Here is a 16,304-nt window from a genome sequence, read left to right as displayed (position 1 = left end):
GTTCAAGGTGATTGTGGAGTTTGGTAAATATCAATGTACCTCATGCGTAAATGCACATAAGGCTAGCCGGTAGTCCTATTTATAATACAGGCCTTATGAATTATTCAGAAACCCAAATCATTTTTTATTTGAAATTGAGTGATGACTTATGTTTTTAAGGTCTCTTTTTGGTGTGGCCCTATAAGCTTTTGCGAATGAAAATTTCTCAGTAAAGGATTGCGCATGCCGCTAATATCCCTCTCCAATACATTTAACACGACAAATATCATAGTCAACATTGCTCTTTTATGATTTGAGTATTATATAGATATTTAGGCTATGCCTACATTTAGAGATGGAATACCTCATTCCAAATCAATAATATAAAACATCAAGCACATGAAATCATTCAATCAGAATCTGCTACCCTGTAATGGCTATAATGACGTATGAGAATAACATGGATCTCAAAAATCACAACGTAGAAAAACATATATTTCTTACTGAATTACAGTTTTTAATCTTAACAAATGTTCATAGAAAACGGATATTTTTGTGTTCCACATTGGAATTGCCCTACTCTGATCACCACAAGAGGATCAAAAAGTAGCACACCCCAAATATGGATGATATCACATACATTTTCCCAACAGAAAGGATTTTCCATAGGCTAGATATTGCTTTTCAGAAGTCTGAAATACCCAAACCCAAATGCAGCATCTCATTCCACAGAATCGGATGGCACTGCAGCCTAGAAATAGATAAGTAGCCTACCTAACCAAAACAATCGAGGCGTCTCCACATTATTCAGGTAGGCGTAAAATTGGCATAATATTGATACTAATTTTGACAGTGAGATCCTACACTGCAGGAAACTGATCAAAAAGAATAATCGACCAATCACATTGATTGCCGGTGTTGCATGCGTGTAAGTTTGCTGCTCCTTTAAGACTTTTTCCCCCACTTTTTTATTTTTCCTCACACAACGGAGCTCTTTAAGCTCCGGCGCCACACAGAGCAGGCATTCATAGAAGGGCAGTGCGAGCGAGGGGGCTAGGGAGTGAGCGCGAGCGTCACTTTGGAAACTCGGGAACACACGGACTCTCGTGCTAAGCGGGCGACCTCATTTTTCATTACTGAAGTAAGGCGCTTAGCTTTTGAAATACTTTCCTGTCTCTGCTGTTCTCTCTCTCTATCTTTCTTTCATTTGTCAAATAATCAAGCCATAAAGTTCATCTAAATTGTGCAGTTAGAAATTATGTATTACACCTGCATCTTTTCTAAATCATTGTTTTATTTAAATTATTAGACTATTATTATTAGGCTATTATCATTATAACTATTACCATATTATTATTGTTACATTTAAAATGTATCTTAGGATAATCCTGCTGTGTAAAGTGGGCATCACCTACCCTGTTATAGCAGGATATGATTATCGTGACTGGCAGGAGAAATACATGTTTAATACGCATCCCAGCAATATATTATATATATTTTTTGCAAGTGTATGTTACAGACTATATAGGTTAATACAAATAGGCCTACTGACATACAATTTCAATTATGAACCAGCTTCAAAGTTATGTATTCCGTTTAAGTGTGCCTTGTCGTAAACGGTCCTTTCGAAGATACAATTATTTATAGACCAGTGAAAAATATAGTTTTAGATATAACGATCGAGTTCAAGTTGAAATCAACGAAACTTTTCCCATTAACAGCAACATTTGACTCCTTAATTACATCTACTGACTATCCAAAAATTCATGACGCATGGGACTATTTTCAACGATATGAGGCATTTGACAAATATTATGCCTATTTATTGGTGAGTATTTACAGGTTGACTAATATACTCATTCATTGAGAGAAAGTTAGTCAACAGGATCATCAATTTCATAATGCGTTAAAAGCTGGACGTATTCTCGTCATCTCTGATCAGTGGTTCGTGCCAACAACCTGTTCAATGCATACAATATTCCAGACCTGCATCAGAACACAATCTCGAAGGCCAAATTCACGATAAAACTCAAATAGGTCATAGAATTGTCACGTTTTATTCAATTGTTTAGGGACAATTGTTTTGGAATTTTAAAAAATCGCAGATTCAGATAGGCTATGCCACATTTCTGGACATGTTAACGTTTTTATTTTATTATAATAAATGAACACGTTACAACTAACTAAGGGAAAGAGACTACAGCATCAATCATGGGAAAATATTTTCGTAAATCAAGGGAAATGTATTGTTAGGTCAACCGATAAGAAGGGCTTTGGAGTCCACTTCTTTCATGTAAATTAATGACGGTTGCTATAGAAAATGTCTAACTGATGGAAAGTTAGACATCATAAACACCAATTTAAGAGGAATGTTGAGAACAATCAATATACTGTAGGCTACATAATATATATATACAGTAGAGCCTATATTGACAATAAATTAGATACGAGTTTTCAATGTGGACGAGCAAAAATGGGCATTTAACTCCTGCTTTAATAATCACAGGACAGACAAACCGTGTGTCTTTCATAGTTCTGAACTAATCTGAAGGACAACCTGGTGAAAATACTTTCTTTGTAAAAAAAATTGCTAATTGAAAGAAATGGTCAATATTGAATCACATAGGAACTCTGTTCTGGCTGCAACCAACTCGAATGGGCGAGCGCACCAAGAACGGAGTTGTCATCAATTATTGTCGCCTTATATGTCCATTACAAACCCGTTATTATCCTATACATACACTACATGACCAAAAGTATGTGGACACCCGCTCTTCGAACATCTAATTTCAAAACCATGGGCATTAATATGGAGTTGGTCCCCCTTTTGCTGCAATAACAGCCTCCATTCTTCTGGGAAGGCTTTCCACTAGATGGTGAACATTGCTGCGGGGACTTGCTTCCATTCAGCCTGGCTCGCAGTCGTAGTTCCAATTCATCCCAAAGGTGTTCGATGGGGTTGAGGTCAGGGCTCTGTGCAGGTCAATCAAGTTCTTCCACACTGATCTCGACAAACCATTTCTGTATGGACCTCGCTTTGTGCACAGGGGCATTGTCATGCTGAAACCGGAAAGGGACTTCCCCAAACTGTTGCCACAAAGTTGGAAGCATAGAATCGTCTAGAATGTCATTGTATGCTGTAGCGTTAAGATGTCCCTTCACTGTAATTAAGGAGCCCAAATCATGAAAAACAGCCCCAGACCATTATTCCTCCTCCACCAAACTTTACAGTTGTCACTATGCATTCGGGCATCTTCCAAACCCAGTCCATTGGGCTGCCAAATGGTGAAGCGTGATTCATCACTCCAGAGAACACCTTTCCACTGCTCCAGAGTCCAATGGCGGCGATCTTTACACCACTCCAGTCTATGCTTGGCATTGTGCATGGTGATCTTAGGCTTGTGTGTGGCTGCTCGGACATGGAAACCCATTTCATGAAGCTCCCAACAAACAGTCCTTGTGCTGACATTGCTTCATGAAGCAGTTTAGAACCCTGTAGTGAGTGTTGCAACTAAGGACAAACAATTTTTACCCGTTCTGAGAGCTTGTGTGGCCTACTACTACTTCACGAATGAGCCGTTGTTGCTCCTATATGATTCAATTTTACAATAACAGCACTTACAGTTGATCGAGCTGGCAGAGCAGACATTTGAGGAACTGACTTGTTGGAAAGGTGGCATCCGACGACGGTGCCACGTTGAAAGTCACTGAGATCTTCAGTAAGGCCATTCTACTGCCAGTGTTTGTCTATGGAGATTGCATGGCTGTTGTGCTCGATTGTATACACCTGTCAGCAACAGGTGTGGCTAAAATAGCGAATCCACTAAATTGATGGGGTGTCCTCATACGTTTGTATAAATAGTGTATAAAGCTCCAATATTTTATTCTAAGTAGCCTGTGTGAGTGTCTTCCTGTCATATGAAAAGTAGGCCCATAGTCTCTTATGCGGACGCGCAATTGGAGATCGTTTGTTGCGAGCGCAGTTACCCATACGGACATAGGCCTATTCAGATTAACATCCGTGCCAGAGACTTGTTAATAAGCTTCAACGTAACAGACATATATTCGAGAAAATACTAGGAGGCGCGCTATTGCTGGATGAGAGCCACGAAAGGCAACGTCTAACCTGCATTTTGGTATTAGTCAAAACCTTATTGACTAAAACGCACCGGTCAAATCTCTTTGCAAGATCACAGCGTTGCAATGCGATCCATTAGGCCTAATAGGGCTGTAATTAAACACATTTGGGCCGTGGCAAAGGAAGCATCATCACCACACCCCATGCTCTTCTCCCTACTGACCAATGTAACACTATCATGGGGGCAACAGTTATGTGCGTGGACAGGATAGCAAATCGGCGTACAGAAAGGATTGGGGGGGGGGGGGGTGGGGTAATTGTGACCACCAGGTGCACAACAGGACGTGGTTGAGGTACAAGATGAGATGGCACAGTCCCGCCAATGCTCTGATAATTCACCACCAGTATGTAAGGGGCATCCAAATGTTACAAAGGATCAATTGGGCACTAGAGAGACAAGCATTATGAATTTAACTTCTACAATATGACTGATTCAACGATTAAATCAATTCCAAAACAAACAGCCTATAGTTTGTTATTACAGTTCACAAGTTCGCTTAATCAAAACGTTATTGTCGTGTTGGCCTACACAGGCAGGCGTTGATTCTATGGACAAAACTACACATTTGACCCCAATAGGTCGCATACAGACACATAGCCTATACTTTTTTCAAACAGACAGTGTCCAATTCACACACGCGCATACACACGTACCCACGCGATTTATATTTCCAGCGCCAGCCCGTGTTTATCTAAGAGCTCCGAGGTATAAATCGAAGCCCTGTGCTGGTGCGGGCTCATATTATTCCAACACTTTCTCTCTGGGGAGCTTGCAATAAGTGCCAAACCTTAAACAGTAGCTTGTTAGCAGGAGTCGAGGCCTGGGCTAGAATAACAGACCGTCTGCAGTAACTGTATGGGCTTCAGATTCACTTCTATATCCTAATTCCGAATCATTTTTATTACATCCTTTATATGCTAATTAAATTAAAGTATTCTGAGCAGACAATGTACCACAAACCCAGAGGTGCCTTATTGCTATTATAAACTGGTTACAATGTAATTAGAGAAGTACAAATACATGTTTTGTCATACCTGTGGTGGTATATGGTCTGATATATCAAGGCTGTCAGCCAATCAGCATTCAGGGCTCGAACCACCCAGTTTAATAATATGTTCTATATTTCACTCACTAGGGTATTGTTTTCTAATACACACTCTACTTTATGTCCTTTGCAGTATTTAGATAAAGGACTACAATTTCAAAGACTGCAAGGGAGAGGACACTGTTCTACTGGAGCAAGAGGTGGGAATCAACAGGTAAACTGGGATCCACAATACGCGCTCAGCGTAAGATACCAGCAACACGGATGGAAAGAACTTTGATGAGGAATCCTAACAGAATTTTAGAACGTAGACTGAGAGTTGAGACTGACTGGGAGTTTATATAAAGGAGACCTCGAGTGACAGAAGCAATCCTTTCGTTTTAAACAGGCATAGTTTATATTCCTGAGAAAGGGTGAACTTCTTCATTAGGTCAGACATAGGGATAGGCCTAGGATTAGTAGTTGAACACCCATAGGCCAAGAAACTACACCCTGTGCACGTTCTGTTACTCACCTGAGGGAGGAAGCTTTCTTGGAAGAGGGGAAGATGTCGGGAGAGGAGCAGAGTTTATCTGAGTTAGAAATGAGTCCGGGGGTCTCGGACGACGGTCATTCCTTGTCACCGGGTCACTCCTCCAGTGCAGCAGGCGGAGGAGACTCCCCCCTGTCCGGTCCGCAGCCCCAGCTGACAGGGGTCGGCGACGACGCCCTATCCGATGTAGCTGGCGGGATTTCCATCAAGTCCGATGAAGACGATGATCGCTTTCCCATTGGTATCCGCGAGGCAGTGAGCCAGGTGCTGAACGGCTACGACTGGACTCTCGTGCCAATGCCTGTGCGCGTAAACTCCAGCAGCAAAAGCAAGCCGCACGTGAAAAGGCCTATGAACGCCTTCATGGTGTGGGCACAGGCCGCACGGAGAAAACTGGCAGACCAGTATCCCCACCTCCACAACGCGGAGCTCAGCAAAACCCTCGGGAAACTATGGAGGTAAGGGAAAGCGTTTATTACAGCGTCGGTCCGCTTTGGTAAACAACAATAAACATCCAGGGTTACACAAGTTCAAATGCGTTCTTAGTCACAACATTCTGGGTCAAAAGTTAAAAGGACACCTCATGCTACAGTAGACTTGAATTATGGACCCATAAAACATAAAAACAACTTAAAAAGTCATAGATTTTAGATTTTTCAAGGCAGGTTCCCTTCTTTACAGCAATGAGTTTCTCAATCAAATTAGCTGAGATATGTTAAAATAATATTCTACCAGCTCAGAATAAAGCTTGTAAAAGCCCTACAACCTAATTTAAAAATAATAATAATTATGTTGATTATGTAGCCTACAGAAAACAAAAAACATGTAGTTTTATGTTTTTTAGTATTCACATTATAGTGACTGGATATGCCCAATTTCATAACCCACTTAATTCATGGTGGTTTAGGAGGGAGATGGCTGCAGTGGGAATCCCCTCATCTATATATTTTAAAGCATAGACCATTATGTCAGATATACACTTTTACAGCCCTCTCATTTGTAATTGAGAGTGCCATATTAAAGAACCTACTATGTAAAAAGATATCCAAGATTTTACTGGTCAACGGGTTGAATGGTTAGTTCAGTCAGCCTGTAAAACACAGATATGGAGGACTGCTGCTAGGTCAGACAAGTGCGTGCTGATTGGAAGGCCCAGAGAGGCTAATTCATTAACCTTATAAGGAGGCAACATTAATTAGATAAAGACTTGACCTTGAGCCTGCGCTTGATTGTATAATTGGCCAAGAAACATGCTGAACTGGGAGTCTCAAAGGTCAGTGTTTTCTCATGCCAGTCCCCCTGACTCCACCATCAGTAATATGGATTTATGTTACGTGCACAGGATGCATCTTTAGCCTGTGTCTTAATTTCATTACAGTCCAGCGAAAATCCCCTGGTGTGGGCAGGTTTTCTGATGCAGCTGTGCAGATGGCGGATCCGATTTAGAACGAATGTTTCAGAGGCAAAACTGACGCTATAAATAATCTCCACAGTAGAAATATTGTCAATTGTTGTTTTCTAAAAATGTTTTAATGCTAATCAAGGAGAATAGCATCATTTCGTATGAGTGTGTTGCCATTACACCAGTTAGACGTAAAAAAAAAAAGTAAAATACTAGAATACTTAGTATTATAAAATGAATACTTAGTAAATAAAATGTCATTCTTCTTCTATTGGACTTGGCCAGGGTTATTGACCTCTGGGATGTGGAGGTGTCAAAGGAACCAGCACTGTGTCACTGTTATCTTAACACACACATAACGGTCGTCATGTTATCAAAATACATGCTGTTAAATGTTCTCAGACTACTGTCATTTCCTCATTCAAACAGAATGGCTGACTGCATTAGAGTTTGACACATGCATCAAATCAGCAGCACGACAACACCTCTACTTTAAGTTCCTCCTGACTGAAATTAAAATGTTCTATCATTGTTATTTCAAAAATGATTTTCTCCCTCATAGGCTCTTGAATGAGAGTGATAAGAAGCCTTTCATCGAGGAGGCCGAGAGGCTGAGGAAGCAGCACAAGAAGGACTACCCGGAGTACAAGTACCAGCCACGCCGCCGAAAGAATGGCAAACCCGGCTCCGGCTCTGAAGCTGACGGCCACTCTGAGGGTGAGGTCAGCCACAGTCAATCGCACTACAAGAGCCTCCACCTGGACGTGGCTGCCCACATCGGGGGGGCGGGGTCTCCTCTGGCTGATGGACACCACCCACATACTGCAGGTATGCCACAGAGTCTGACCAGCCCTATCGATGCAGTTTGTCACACATCCCCATTCTAATTAATATACCACAAGCCAGGCTGACAATAACTCTGCTTTGTGTCTCCCCACAGGCCAGAGCCACAGCCCTCCTACACCACCCACCACCCCCAAGACAGAGCTCCAGTCTGGGAAGTCGGGCGATGGGAAGCGGGAGGGAAGTGGAGCAGGGAGCTCCCGTGGGGGAATGGGGGTAGGAGTGGAGGGTGGCTCTGGATCAGGGTCAGGCAAACCACACATTGATTTCGGAAACGTGGACATCGGTGAGATCAGCCACGAGGTGATGGCCAACATGGAGCCCTTTGATGTGAACGAGTTTGACCAGTACCTGCCACCCAATGGGCACCCGGGGATTGGACAGAGTGCTGGGTCTGCGGCAGCAGCAGGGTCCTCTGCATCTCCCTATGCCTACGGTATCTCCTCTGCCCTGGCCGTGGCCAGTGGACACTCTGCAGCGTGGCTATCCAAGCAGCACCAGCAGCATCATGCCTCACCTCTGGGCTCCGACCCCTCCAAGGCCCAGATTAAGAGTGAGGCTGGCTCGGGGGGACACTTTGCTGAAGCATCCTCAGGGGGTTCCCATGTCACCTACACTCCCCTCAGCCTGCCCCACTACAGCTCTGCTTTCCCCTCACTGGCCTCCAGGGCCCAGTTTGCAGAGTATGCTGACCACCAGGCCTCGGGATCCTACTACGCCCACTCCAGCCAGGCCTCAGGGCTGTACTCTGCCTTCTCCTACATGGGGCCCACGCAGAGGCCCCTGTACACAGCCATCACTGACCCGTCCAGCATGCCACAGTCACACAGCCCCACGCACTGGGAGCAGCCGGTCTACACCACCCTGTCGCGGCCCTGACAAAGACCGGGAGCAGAGGGCTCTGGTGCAGATTTGGCCCCAACGGCAGACCCACAGAGCGGAGGAGACCTGGGTTGGAGGCAGTGGGGAGATGGAATCCCCTTCTGGTCTGGCCCAGATGCAGGAAGGCCTGTAGGGTCCAAGGAGGAATGGAAATCAGATGATTTTATGGGGTAACGTGTGGTGTATAACTTCAATGTTGAGTACTCGGAGGGTTGGATAAGAGAATAAATCAAATCCGTATTCAAATCTAGAGGCTTATCGTTGAAATGGTTTTATGATGTAAAGATGTCAACAGTACAGAGTGCCAGTGCTAGCCCATCCATCTACATCTCAGGCATGTTTAAAACAGATGAATTACATGATGTAACACAATATCCAATATATAATCAATGACATATTCTGTGATTGGCCTAGAGGCATATTTCCAAAAATGTCTTGTATCGACTGAACCGCATACGTAAAATGTATGCTCACATGACTGTAAGTCTCTTTGGATACATTTGTCTGCTAAATGACATACAGAATGCGCGTATAAGTTGCCTATGTTGTAATTGGAATATACTGTAAAACTATAACAAAGGGCATACAGTCCAGAAAATCTGTTTCTACAAATGTTTTATAAATTAAAATGACCAAAGTTTTGAAACCAAAACTTTAATGAAAGAGAAAAATATTATTTAAGTTGTTTCTCTCTGTATGACACTGTATTACAGTACTACATTGATGTTGAATTAAGTACAACACATTTTTTCTGACCTGATTACAGCTCTTTGGTGACATACCCTCAACACTATATTGATTTATCAACCTCAATATTTTTTTTCCATGGCACTGACTATTATGTTGATTCAGCATTGTCTCTTTAACACAGAACATTTCAAAACTGAGTAGCGAATAAGAAGACAATACTACATAATGATTTGATATAATCATCTTCTATTAACCAAAATTGAGGTCATTAAGTATGTATCTTCAGTAGACATAATACATTATTTTCATTGTTATAATCGTTACTATTAATGTCATTATATTGCCAATGTTTTGTCATCACTACACTGAAAGTCTGCATCACTGCCCCCACATTTTAATGAATGGTTTGACATTCAAAATGTGTCTATACACTGAGTGTACAAAACATTAGGAACACCTGCTCTTTCCATGACATAGACTGATCAGGTGAAAGCGATGATCCCTTATTGATGTCACCTGTTAAATACACTTCAATCAGTGTAGATGAAGGGAAGGAGACAGGTAAGAAGGATTTTTAAGCCTTGAGACATGGGCTGTGTACCATTCAGAGGGTGAATGGACAAGACAAATTATTAAAGTGCCTTTGAACGGGGTATGGTATTAGGTGTCAGGCGTCCTGGTTTGAATGTGTGAAGAACTGCAATGCTGCTGGGTTTTTCATGCTCAACAGTTTCAGTTTCCCATGTGTATCATGAATGGTCCACCATCCAAAGGACATCCAGCCAACTTGACACAACTGCGGGAATCATTGGAGTCATCATGGGCCAGCATCCCTTTGGAATGCCTTCGACACCTTGTAGTCCACGCCCCAGCGAATTGAGGCTGTTCTGAGGGCAAAAGGGGCTGCAACTTAATATTAGGAAGGTGTTCCTAATGTTTTGTACACTCAGTGTACCGTATTCAGTGTAAAATGTTAGATTTGTAGATAGTTGTTGTAACATTTTTGCTACCTGTTTATGGCTTTTCTGAAATGCCATCATAGAAACAGTTGCCTGAGATTGAGTGATTAACAGCATGTACGAATGAGTTCTCGAGTCTACAGAGGGTAAGATCGCAAACTGGCCTTTATGTCATGAAATACTAACCCCTTGTTTGCAACAGAATAGCAACAATCCAAAGGGTTATTTTCTAAAGAGAGGTACCAAGAGACAACCCCAAAATAACAGTACCTGTAGTTAAAGTTGGATGCCCCTTCATGTTGTAATGTGAAATAATACCTTGTATGTTTATTTTATTCTAATATATGTGATTTCAATGATATTATTTTAAATAATGGTAGTGCTTCCATTTGGCCCAGAACTACTTTTGGGCCATTTTTGTACATTATGTCTTGAGTGTAAGAAGCACATGACATTTCATTTTAAATCCTACATCTTGCTTTAGGAATTGCTTGTTCTTATGAATATAACAATTATTATTTATATTTGCTGGTATTATGTTTTTATGCGCTGGTTTTCTTCACCGTGTTGAAAACTTTTGACTGTTATTGTTGTTTTGGTGTTTTCTCAGTAAGTGTTGCCAGCAGAACAAAACAACCTGTAAATACTAGCGGAAACAAGACCTTAGCGACATGATGACTAATGAATTCCTCTCACACTAAATAAAACTGTATTCTTTCTGCTTTTGTAAAAGTCTGTTTCCACTAATGTTTTTATACCGGCTGCCTTAAGAAAGGTAAGATGACACTGGACAACAAACAGTGAATTCCAATATACCATACATGCTACTTGCCAAAGTGAATTATTTTCCTCACATTGCAGATTTAGGCTAGGGTTAGGGCTTGGGCTAGGCGATGCAACAACAGCAGTTATGCACAGCTTGGAGTAACTCAATCATTGTTTCATACACTTAACAAAAGCAATTTCAGCGACTGGATCATGGCTAATTCAGTTAGGCTGAGTATGATTACAGAATATTGAAAACCATGGTAGCCCTCATCCATGAGCTCTAGGCACAGAACACTTTTGCTGGATATTGCTGTTCTTTGCACAGGCTACACAGCACCATACAGACAACACTGAACCCCACTATGGTCCACTGCTCTGACCGGTCCCACTACACGCACTTCAGCAGTTTAAATCATGTGTGTGTATGCCTATGTCCATGCTTGTGTGTGATTGTGTGTTGTGGGTTAAGCCTGACTCTAATTCCCTCTATTTAATGGGCTGTGTGATACTTTGGTAAGACAAAGAGAGCCATTGAGAGGAAGCAGTGAGTGGAGGGAAACGGGGCAATGAGGGAGCCATACCCATAACTGCCTGGCCTGTAGCTCGCTAGGATACAAAGAGACTCTCATACTGGCTGCACAGTCTCTGCACCCCCACACTCCCCTCCCTGCTCAGGTTGGGACTGTAATGGGATTAAAACATTCCAAAACTGGAGAGAGAGAGATAGAGATGTGGGCAAAATGCTTGTATGATGGAGGAAAAGAGGGAGGCTGCAGGATATTCAAATGTTGTCGTTTCATGGAATGGGTATAAAAATGGACAGAAGTTTCCAAGCAGAGGTGAATGGGGGGGGGACAAGAGAACACAGGAGGGTGTTAGGTAAGTGTAGGCCCAGGCCAGACATTATGCACGTACGCCATCATCAGAGTGGATCTACCCTAGCGATGCCCCCTTTTCTGTGGTTGAGAAAATGGTCATGTGAAGATCTTGGGTATGCTGTGCCATCCTCAGGCAGGGAGTCTTCCAAATTCATTGCGACCCAAAAAGACAAGCAAAAAAAAGATACCGCCAATGCAATTCCCCATTGTGGACCTCTTAAATCACGCTGAATATAGTTAAGAAATTAAATGTGGATGGTTGAACAAGGCTAAAATGAAATGGTTTCCTATCAAAAGCGTGACAGGCCAGAAACTGCACGGCCCTGGTTGACCAAGGCAAAGATCTATTTTCTTCCTGCTTGACCTGGGAATATCCCTCCTTTTCTTTCCAACACCTTTCTTTCTACTCCTACAGGCCGTAGGAGAATGTCGGCCCACTGTAAGGACTAGAGTAAAACTAGACTGGGGTGTCATGGCCCCTTACACACAAATCTGCTAATTGGGCAAGAGTCCCTCTCCCAAACTTGGGTAGGGCTCGTTACCTCAGTAACAACCCATTTCCACTAAAACAATGAACTGACTGTGCTTGTGTGTTTGAGTGTGTGCAGATAGAACAAGTAAGAGGGTGAGAGCTATGTCAGTTTCAGTATCTGTCCATCATTGGGAGGTATGGGTACAACTTTCACAATAATATAAAAGAGTTGTTTGACTGTGGAACTCAAACTGGAGAAAGAACACTGACTGTTGTGCTTCTACACCTGCATTGCTTGCTGTTTGGGGTTTTAGGCTGGGTTTCTGTACAGCACTTTGAGATATCAGCTGATGTACGAAGGGCTATATAAATAAATTTGATTTGATTTGTGAAAACATATCCATGCGATTTGGGGTGTTGGGTTGGATAGGTGCTTTATCTGTACAATTCAGAAGATCTAGGTGCAAGAGCTTTGTACAGTACAGAGTAAGACAACTGATACAGTAAAACCCAGCAACACACAATCCTTCAGTCTATAATTGTGTTTGGGTCATGTCAGTGTGACTCAGTACTTCAGCCAGCCTCCAAGAAAAACATATGATGTTGATATCGCAGAAATATGACACAGAGCTCTTAGAAATCTCAGTTCTTGGGAGGATTATTTAAAAGACATTTTGCTCAGAGCATAGTTGAAATTGTTTCAGCAAGTTATTCACTCAAATTAATTTATGAGTTGCACCATCTGTAGCAGATATTTAATTAGATGTTTTGCAATTAACACTGCATGAAAAAAATCCAAATACTTTTTTTTGCTTTAAACTTTATAAAAAGTCAGAGACCTGCAATAAGTCAATTGTGTTGGTAAGAAAAATACAAAAAGTACTTTGTTACAAAACAATTTAATCACAACAATAAAACAAAGAGCTCTTCCACAGCAACTGCTCTTCCCCGTCATAAAACTATTCATAAACACAATTACATTTTTACCTAACACAATGTAAATGTAGACATGAATTACAGTTCTCCCTTGTGAATAACAGCTGTAATAACAGCACATAGCTTTTAGAAGCCCTACTTTCACTTCATAGAGTGTACATGCTTCAATGTTTTCAAAATCAATGGAGATACAGTGGGAGGGGTCACAGGCCTAAAATGTAAAAAGTCTTATTAATTGAAGACTTCACTTTGCAGGTTGCCTGTAGAGCTGGTTGGCCCAGTGCAGGTGAGGTTATAGCAAAGGACCAGTATGTATGTAGGCATTTGTTCCAGCCAAGCAGTAACACACAGGATTTGACTAATCAATGAATCATAGTCTTAAATAGACCCGGACTAGTTAAATAAGGTGTGTTAATGCTTTCTGGAACAAAAGTTTGCACTCACACCAGCCTAGTGGGTTGCGAGGTGGTTTGGCCCTGCCAGTCCTGTTTGGTCTGGCTCAGTCTGTGATGATGAGCTCGTCACAGCCCCAATCCTCATAACTGCCATCAGGAAGGTACCGCCGGATGATGATGGGGATCTTCCTGCACCTGTAACGGTCACACACTCAATCATATACTGAAGAGTAACAGGCACTCTCCAAGTATCAAACCGTATAGACTCCTTCCATCATGAACTAGAAAAAAAAACGAGATTAAGCATAGCTTACTTTAGCTCTTTCATGGCAATTTGCAGAGGGTCTGTCTCTCCCTCCAGCTCCACCATGACTGGGGCACACATCCTATATCACAGAGACAGTTATGAATAGTGACAACATGACAGAGATAGACTATACATTCCTCCACATAATCAGCAGATTACCGTTCACCAACTAAACCTGCAGTTTACACCCGAGGTAGAGAATATGGTAAAGGGCACAAGGTGAGTGGTACCTGTAGTAGTGGCAAAAATAAACATCTGTTGTAATATGCTGGGAACATGGCATCCACGTGGGAGAAGATTTATCTTCCGTGTCCACTGCTGTCATTTTTTCCCTTTGTTGTACATCTTGTCAGCCATGCTGTAGGCACCAAGCTCCTTCAAACATTACGGTGTAAGGTTGTGATTCACGTTGGTTTTGGAAAGTTTTGTTGTAATTCTGTACCAAAACAGCTAGCTTTATCATTTAGAACGCAGTCAGTTGTCATGTGTATTATGGTAGTTTGTTTTAGATATTTGAGTCCTAGTTTCTCTGTTTCAATATTGATATTCACCTTTAGACAAATGACTGTCTTGAGTAAAGGCAAGACATGGGTGGAATCATACATATGCATTACAGCCATGCAAGAGATAAAGGTCATCTCCATATCGTATTTTAATTAACTTCCAAAATGTTCATTTGAGAAACCCATAGATGGTTACTAGCTCTCAGCTAAGAGGCTTGACACAGGCTCTTTTTAATAGACCGTATTCACAGGGAGTCAAGGGCATAAAGACATTTCTAGAAAGAAGCGGAGGTTTCACTTTCCTAGCGTATTGCAACACTGCTGAGGTGTATTCACGCTATCTGGAGGGCGCGTGTCCCCAGCACCCTGGCCCTTTCATATTTGGTCATGTATTGGGTTGTGATCATCTTCTGGTTAGCCTGCGACCCCTCCCCTGCAGGCAGGATCTTCACATTCTCTTGGTCCTCCTCGTAACAGGTCAGGACAACAAGAAACAGACAGAGAGCGCAAAGAGGAAGAGGTTGGGAGAATTTTTATAAATTGAGTTTGAATTTATGAAATTGTTGAACATTGAATAGGTGACAGACAGTAATGGATTGATTGTAGTGAAATAAAAAGCATCAGAGGAATATGACAGATCACAAGAGATTACTAAAACACTTTAAAATCTGTCCAGATACAATGACACTTACTATTAACTTTAAGAGTGAATACCTTGCTAACTAGGAAGAACAAATAGGTAGCAAACTCACATCTTCAACGTTTTCCAGGTCATCCAATCCCTCATCCTCTTCAGCGTCATCAAAGTCTCCATCATCAAAACTGCAGAGGTAATAAGAGGAGTAAAGAATAATACACGAAAACGTGAACAGTGGAGAGTTGAGGCAACGTGAGCGAATTTAACCAGATAGATTGGTTAACATGATTCATGTTCTCACTAGGAGAAAAATGAAAAGGTCCCTACGTTGAGTCTAAAAAGACATGGACATACATCGTTGTACGTAAAAATAAATGTAGATAACAATATTCTATATACTTACTCTCCTTCGTTGTCGGACATGTTCCCTTACTTTATTTTTTTTAAACGAGTGTTTTTTTATATGGAATTTCAAGACGCTGTTGTTAACATCTAGACATAAACCGTTTAACCAACTTCCGGTCGCGTAGTGCGTCGACTTAATTGGTAGACTATCAACTGCACCATATTATATAGTTCCGCAGAGCGACTTAACGCATGAACGAAATATGTAAAAAATAATAATATATATATATATTAAGAGAAGCCTCTGTATATATATATATATATATATATATATATATATATATATATAGTTAAAAATATATATTTAGGTTTATTTTTCCAAATGTATTATACTAACTAAACGTGTATTTTTTTTTTAGAAAGTATAATGTAGTTTTGAGCATGATAAAATACCTATCATCAAGAAGTGGTTAATTCCCACATTGGGAGACATAAATAACAAATATCTGAATACAGTGTGAATCTCAATCTCACAAAGATCTTGCCCAATAAATCAGACAGTACAGGCAATGGAAAGCATCGCCACAATCTG

At 41.5% G+C, this 16,304-nt stretch overlaps 2 protein-coding genes across 3 annotated transcripts; one reads left to right on the top strand and one right to left on the bottom strand.

The window, feature by feature from the left end:
* Positions 1 to 1,002: 1,002 nt before the first annotated feature.
* Positions 1,003 to 11,203, top strand: LOC109898604 (SRY-box transcription factor 10). The gene is made up of 4 exons (XM_020493632.2): positions 1,003 to 1,120; positions 5,297 to 6,153; positions 7,660 to 7,925; positions 8,038 to 11,203. The coding sequence occupies exons 2-4, from the start codon at positions 5,711 to 5,713 to the stop codon at positions 8,817 to 8,819; spliced, it is 1,491 nt and encodes a 496-aa protein (XP_020349221.2). The 5' UTR covers positions 1,003 to 1,120; positions 5,297 to 5,710; the 3' UTR covers positions 8,820 to 11,203.
* Positions 11,204 to 13,330: 2,127 nt separating this feature from the next.
* LOC109884383 (DNA-directed RNA polymerases I, II, and III subunit RPABC2-like) lies at positions 13,331 to 15,918 on the bottom strand. Of its 2 annotated transcripts, none has more exons than XR_002254351.2 (5): positions 15,771 to 15,918; positions 15,483 to 15,552; positions 14,458 to 15,197; positions 14,235 to 14,306; positions 13,331 to 14,115 (listed from the first exon to the last, which is right to left on the bottom strand). XR_002254351.2 is itself a non-coding variant. In XM_020476355.2 (5 exons), exons 1-5 carry the CDS (start codon positions 15,788 to 15,790, stop codon positions 14,025 to 14,027), a joined length of 384 nt encoding a protein of 127 aa, XP_020331944.1. In that variant the 5' UTR covers positions 15,791 to 15,916; the 3' UTR covers positions 13,331 to 14,024. The 2 variants fall into 2 exon arrangements, 1 of the variants encoding a protein (XP_020331944.1); XM_020476355.2 differs by having other exon boundaries at positions 15,067 to 15,197; positions 15,771 to 15,916.
* Between the last annotated feature and the right edge of the window lie 386 nt (positions 15,919 to 16,304).

Source organism: Oncorhynchus kisutch, linkage group LG6, assembly GCF_002021735.2.
Source record: "Oncorhynchus kisutch isolate 150728-3 linkage group LG6, Okis_V2, whole genome shotgun sequence".
NCBI classification, from domain to species: Eukaryota; Metazoa; Chordata; class Actinopteri; order Salmoniformes; family Salmonidae; genus Oncorhynchus; species Oncorhynchus kisutch.
The sequence above is the reverse complement of the archived record's forward strand: the minus strand, read 5'-3'. Positions and strand labels throughout refer to the sequence as shown.

What these genes read in the sequence shown, in the direction of transcription:
- LOC109884383 (XM_020476355.2), bottom strand. Translation starts at nt 15,790, where the DNA reads ATGTCCGACAACGAAGGAGA. An exon ending in ATGTCCGACAACGAAGGAGA is followed by an intron (nt 15,553 to 15,770) that starts GTAAGTATATAG and finishes TTACCTCTGCAG; the next exon opens with TTTTGATGATGGAGACTTTG. An exon ending in ACCTGGAAAACGTTGAAGAT is followed by an intron (nt 15,198 to 15,482) that starts GTGAGTTTGCTA and finishes ACCTGTTACGAG; the next exon opens with GAGGACCAAGAGAATGTGAA.
- LOC109898604 (XM_020493632.2), top strand. Translation starts at nt 5,711, where the DNA reads ATGTCGGGAGAGGAGCAGAGTTTATCTGAGTTAGAAATGAGTCCGGGG. An exon ending in ACCCTCGGGAAACTATGGAG is followed by an intron (nt 6,154 to 7,659) that starts GTAAGGGAAAGC and finishes TCTCCCTCATAG; the next exon opens with GCTCTTGAATGAGAGTGATA. An exon ending in ACACCACCCACATACTGCAG is followed by an intron (nt 7,926 to 8,037) that starts GTATGCCACAGA and finishes GTCTCCCCACAG; the next exon opens with GCCAGAGCCACAGCCCTCCT.